The sequence below is a fragment of the Xiphophorus couchianus genome, chromosome 2, assembly GCF_001444195.1.
Source record: "Xiphophorus couchianus chromosome 2, X_couchianus-1.0, whole genome shotgun sequence".
In the NCBI taxonomy this organism is placed as follows: domain Eukaryota; kingdom Metazoa; phylum Chordata; class Actinopteri; order Cyprinodontiformes; family Poeciliidae; genus Xiphophorus; species Xiphophorus couchianus.
In genome coordinates this window covers 1,853,035-1,858,652 of record NC_040229.1, presented here as the reverse complement: position 1 = coordinate 1,858,652, position 5,618 = coordinate 1,853,035, and the positions used below count along the sequence as shown (strand labels likewise).

Here is a 5,618-nt window from a genome sequence, read left to right as displayed (position 1 = left end):
TTTACAGGGAGTTCTTTATATTTCACAGCACAGGCTTCACTTATCAATGGTAGTTATGCAGAAAGTTCAATGAACTGTTTTTATATTCTATAACTGCTTCAAAAAGTTTTCCACACTGCAAAACCACTAAATATTACCAAATATTTTTGTCTAGTTTCTAGTGCGAATATCTTAGTTACTTGTAAGTTAGTTTTTTCTTATTTTAAATCTATTAAAATAGTTTTATGAGAAACAAAGCCAAAATTACTTTGGAAATGTAAAAATTTTTTTGCAGCATTCTGTTGATTTTCTTTGTTTTTTTAAAATGTATTTGTTGGAGTAATATTTTCACTAAGTGATGCAAAAGTCAAAGAAAAAGATCATCATCAATAAAAGGTGGAACGCCAATGAAAATGGTTCAATATCTTTTAGCTATTCTTTATTTGCTGTAGATACTTTAAGCCAGACAAAAAACCAACCATGAGCCAAAGAAAAACTGTGGAGGAAAAAACTGCAGAGCAACTGATTCAAACAAAAACTGCATGGAACTTTGGCTGCTGGGAAGGAAAATGGCGACGTTGGAGGTGGTGGAGAGGTTTTGCTCAGGACTTCACTTTAAGATGCTGCAGCGGTGAAAGTGCAGCAACAACGCTGATTGATTTTATGAGACCAGTTCTGATCGTCGCCTCTAGACTCGCCTGGTTTCCAGGAACATTGATGTGCGCCATCAGATCCCTGACTGCGCCGCGCAGGTCGTGTAAGAGGCGATGCGGCGCGCTCTGAACGTCCTGGTCCATTTCCAGAGCTTCATCCAGACAGCTGAGAGCCTGAAGCCACTGCCACTCCTCTCTGAGGAACAAACAAACTGAGAGTTATTACAGCTTAGTTACACATCTGCTGTGCATGTTACACTAATAAATGCTTCAGGGACCAAGAATATATGGCAGGAATATTTAGGTGTGCATGCTTAATAAGACTGAATGAGAAAAAATTCTGAATTCTGAGAAAAAAGTTGGAATTTAGAAAAAAAATTAATTCTGGGATTAACATCAGAATTCTGAGAAAAAGTTCAAATTTTGAGAAATTCTTTTGAAATTAAAGTCAGAATTTTGAAACAAAAAAAAAGTTCACACTTTTAGAAAAAAATTCTGAACTTAATGTCAGAATTCTAAAAAAAATATCAGAACTGTGAAATTCTGAGAAAAATTCAAAATTTGAAAGAAAAAAAATCTGAGATTAAAGTCAGGATTATTATTCTAATCCTTTCCTGTAAACTTTAGGAAATTCAAAAAAGCGCAACATTTTTAAGTGTAAAAATGTTCCTGATTAAATGAAGCTGTGTGCACCATTAGTTTTTACAGCGTAGACTCGGAGCTTCTCCCACCTGGACACGTTGGCGTTGTCCCGTATCTTGGTGTGACAGAGAACGTTGGGCAGTTTCTGCGGCACCAGCACCCTGATCTGCTCCACTGACGTGCAGAGCTTCAGGTAGCCCAGGTACAAACCCGGAGACAGGAGCTTCCTGCTGCGCCTGTGATAGGCCAACTTCTCCTGGGAACAGCAGAGAGCATGCTGGGAAACATTCCTGGAGACCCCATCAGAATACACTCGTTTCCATGTATCTCAGCCTTAAATCAGGGCTGAGAATAACCCTTTTTTTCATTGTGCAATTTGTTCATAACGCGCCACAAGACAAATACTTTAGTGAGCTGTGGTTTCGACAGAAGACTCTCCACCATTGTTTCAGAACCACAAGAACAGAACCAGCGCACACTGGAGACGAAAACAGCATTGCAACAATGCTATCAGGTTTACCGGCTATGGATGGAAATCAGCTTGTGGTTCCCTTCAATGCTGCAACTTCAGCGAACAAAACATCAGTTATACAACATTCAGTAACAACAGTTGGGTAATAATTACAAAATCCAAAATTTATGAAAAACAGTAAAATACCGAGCACTCACTGGGTGTTCATTCATTTTAGTCTGGTCAACTGTTCTCACAAAGAATGATAATTGATGTTTGTTTAAATGGGTGACAGTGATTGGAGGGACTTGTAATTGGACGCACTTATCAGTTTACAGATCTATTACTGCGGCCTCATGTTTTCTACATTTCTGTGAATGAGACGTTTCAAAATATGACAGAAATTTCCGAAACAATTAATCATATTAATCATGATTAATCGATTATTGAAATTAGCAATCGTTTAATTGTTGACTAGAGAATACAGACTCAAGAAAACGCCACTTGGTGAAAAGAAAACCATGTAGAGCAACAACAAAGCAAAAAACTACAAAACATAAATAGATATTGTATTTAAGATTAAAAACTTTGGTCTGTAAATACGTTTTAGCTGAAAGTCCTGAAGTGGTTTGTTATTATTATATTTAGGCAGTAAATTTTTATTTTCTTAATTAAAAAAGGTACTGAATTATTTGTTTATTTGCATCTTTTAATGTATATCTAATATTGTATAAAAAAAAGGCTATTTTATCTGATTAATTGCCAGAATAATCGATAGATTAATCGATTACTATAGTAATCATTAGTTGCATCCCTAAACTGCGGAAACACAAAATTTTACCAAATATTTTTACATTTAGTTTCTAGTATAAATATCTTAGTACACTTGAAATAAGACAAAACAAACTTACTAAGTGGTTAAATGAAAAACATGCAGAATGGACCAATTTTTAAAATCTGATTAATCGTCAGAATAATCATTAGTTGCAGCCCCAGAAATTTCAGAGAGAACATTTTGTTGTCTTCCTTTATAACCTTTAATTTTGTCAAATTTCTGGTCAGGCAAAAAAACAAGATTGAGGTTTTCTACCAAAAGCCCTCCATCCCATTCCTTACTGCTGAGGAAACTCTGAGAAACAACCTCAGAAATAACCATCATCTAGCGGCTGATCTGACTTCTGATCAGGTTTTCTCGCTGTGTAACTCACGTGGAGCGTGATGAGGAGCGTGTCCAAAGCGGTGGGCTCCTCGGGGGAGGAGATGGACTTGCGCTGCAGCTGGAGTTTACAAAGCTGCGTCCAGCGCACTCCGTCCAGGTTGGGGCAGGCGTTCATGTCCTTCAGCAGGACCAGCAGCGCGTTGCCATGTTTGTCTTTGATGGGCTCAAAATACACCTGGCCAAGGTCCTGCGTTCCCAGCATTCCCTGAAAAACAGAAAAGTGCCAAAGAGTTATCATAAAGAGGGAGATGTCGGGTGATGGTTCTGAATGTTTGCTTGTAGAACCATCATGCTACCTGCAGCTGGGAGACGGCCTGCAGCATCTTCAGACGGGTCTGCAAGGTACACGAACAAGAGGACTGAGAGGGACTGAGACATTGCTGGAGCCAGGATATCTCCTCCCATAAGTACGACACCTGCAACAGAATTATGATTTAAAGTGGATTTCAACAAGAACTACACACAATTTCCGGACTTTGGCTGTTTTGCCATTGATCTGACTAATGCATCATCTTTCTTTTGGTTATCTAGTGCAGTAATTCCCAACACACTGTCCTGCACGTCTAAGATGTTTCCCTGATTTAAGACGCCTGATTCAAATGATGCAGCTCAACGAAAGTCTGTTAATCTAAATAATAATGTGTTCCTGAAGCAGGGAAACATTGAAACATGCAGTGCGGCTTGAGGACCAAGGTTAAGAAACACTGACCCGATGTTTCAGACTCACCTTGGAAACCTGCAGATACTGTTTAATGTGCATTATTTTCAATTTTTACACATATTTAGGCAAAGAAATGTTAGAAAATGTGACAACATCTTATTTGAACTGATGTGCATAAGAGTAACATAACACCTGTCATGAGCATGAGTCTTCATGACTTTATGACTGCAGCAGTGAAGTCTTATTGGTAGATAATGACGTTTAAAAGCAAAGTTGTATTAAAATTTAAATTAAAAGTGTCATTATTTATCAAATGAAACTTGGTGACAACAGTCAAACATTCATGTAGACTCCTTCGTGTTGTCAGTCTTATGCACACCAGTTCAAATAAAATCAGGGTTTCCCCAGTGTATTATAAGCCTGGCGGGCTACCAGGCTTAACTTGTGCCGCCATCAGGCTTAGCATTGCTTATTTATTTAAGTGCTTTTAAATGTTTGCATTTTTTAAGACTTTATAGTCGGTGTTCAGATATTAATCTTCCAATAACACATAATTATCAAGTTATATATTCCAATTTTCTGTCAACTTTAAACACTTTTTAACTCAAAAACATGGCGGGCGGCTGAAAGAATGACAGCCTAGCGCCCCAACCACCAGGCAACTTCTTGTTTTCTACCTTCGTAAACCAAAGAAAGTCCTGCATTAGGCTGCTGGAGTATGAATCTTCTATCTCCACCACAGGAATCTGGTCCTCTGGAGTCACCAACACGTTGTCATCTCTGTAGAATATGGAGGTCAGGTAGAGACCTCTGGAGAGGAACACAGCAAGAAGAAAACCCTGAAGCTTAACAACTAAAATTAGTGCAAATATTGAAAAATAAAAGTTAGCTGCTGGAAAATAATGACACATCTTAGAGATGCAGACTAAATAGTTAAAAGATGAACGTCTACTGCTTCTTATTGAACGTTAGCTTACCTTTTCAGGCTTTTTACGAATTTGCTGGTGGGTTGGAAGAGATGCCGGAGGCTTTTGGAGACAGAGTGCTTCCTGCCTTGTGTTGGAGCTTTGCATGGCTCTGTGGGAAAAGATCGACTTTGTCTTCAACACAAGACGTTTGTCCATTTTGCAAAAAATATGTCTATTTGTACTCATTACTGATGTTGGTTTACTTGGTTTTAGAGAGATTTGAAAAATGAATTATAATACTGGCTTTTCACCAATTCATGAACTGTTAAATCATATTTAATTATATCAACCTGTCCTGTGACTGCAGGGGGAAATCTGCATTATTTTTCCTTTTGCTATAATCTGGCACCAAGCATCTCCTTTCAAAAGGTTAAAGAAAAGTTGTACATTGTTTCTGTGTAGATAAAGAAATAGTATAATGGTGCAAGAAATAGAACGTTTCAAAGAATACGACCAAATGTCAAAAGGTTTTACTGGCAAAGCAACATTAAAGCTTAGCTGATGTGGGCAGAGGACCCAAAACCTGTACTTAAGTACCGCAGTAGTGATACTGCAACATAGTTTTACCCAAGTAAAAAGGTGTTTGGTAAAAAGTACCAAATAACTGATCAAATGATCAATTATTTGATATGTAAAAATTGATGTGATGTGAAAATTACATCAGACAGACCAAAATAAAAAGTTAAGTGGAAATGTTGGTATTTTAATGACCAAAATGACAATAATATAATATAATATAATATAATATAATATAACAACAAAAAAACAATCAGGCAAACAAAAAAAAGTTTCCAAATCAGTTTCATCAATAAAAAACTTCAGAAACTTTAACAGAAACTGCAGGTGTGTGTCTGAGTCTGGGGAATTTTTGGTTAAAACATTTTTGTTTTTCATTCAGTAGAAAATCCAGAAATTTCACTCAAGAAGAGATACTTCAAAATAAAATTACTCAAGTAAAAGTAAAAAATAAAGAGTAGAAAAAGTACTCCTAAAAGTAAATTTTTTTTCCAAAAAAAGAAGAAATTACTCAAGTAAATGTAAGTAG

At 36.9% G+C, this 5,618-nt stretch overlaps 1 protein-coding gene across 3 annotated transcripts in view; it reads right to left on the bottom strand.

Annotated features, from left to right (window-relative positions):
- The window catches only part of ankfn1b (ankyrin repeat and fibronectin type III domain containing 1b), a 181,629-nt gene that overhangs the window by 6,037 nt on the left and 169,974 nt on the right, over nucleotides 1-5,618 (bottom strand). For all 3 annotated transcript variants that reach the window (XM_028044467.1, XM_028044458.1, XM_028044477.1), the window contains 6 exons: nucleotides 4,583-4,682; nucleotides 4,283-4,415; nucleotides 3,241-3,360; nucleotides 2,934-3,149; nucleotides 1,364-1,530; nucleotides 678-828 (listed from right to left, as the gene is read on the bottom strand). In XM_028044467.1, the coding sequence (XP_027900268.1) occupies nucleotides 678-828; nucleotides 1,364-1,530; nucleotides 2,934-3,149; nucleotides 3,241-3,360; nucleotides 4,283-4,415; nucleotides 4,583-4,682 (887 nt within the window). The remainder of the gene's footprint in view (nucleotides 1-677; nucleotides 829-1,363; nucleotides 1,531-2,933; nucleotides 3,150-3,240; nucleotides 3,361-4,282; nucleotides 4,416-4,582; nucleotides 4,683-5,618) is intronic.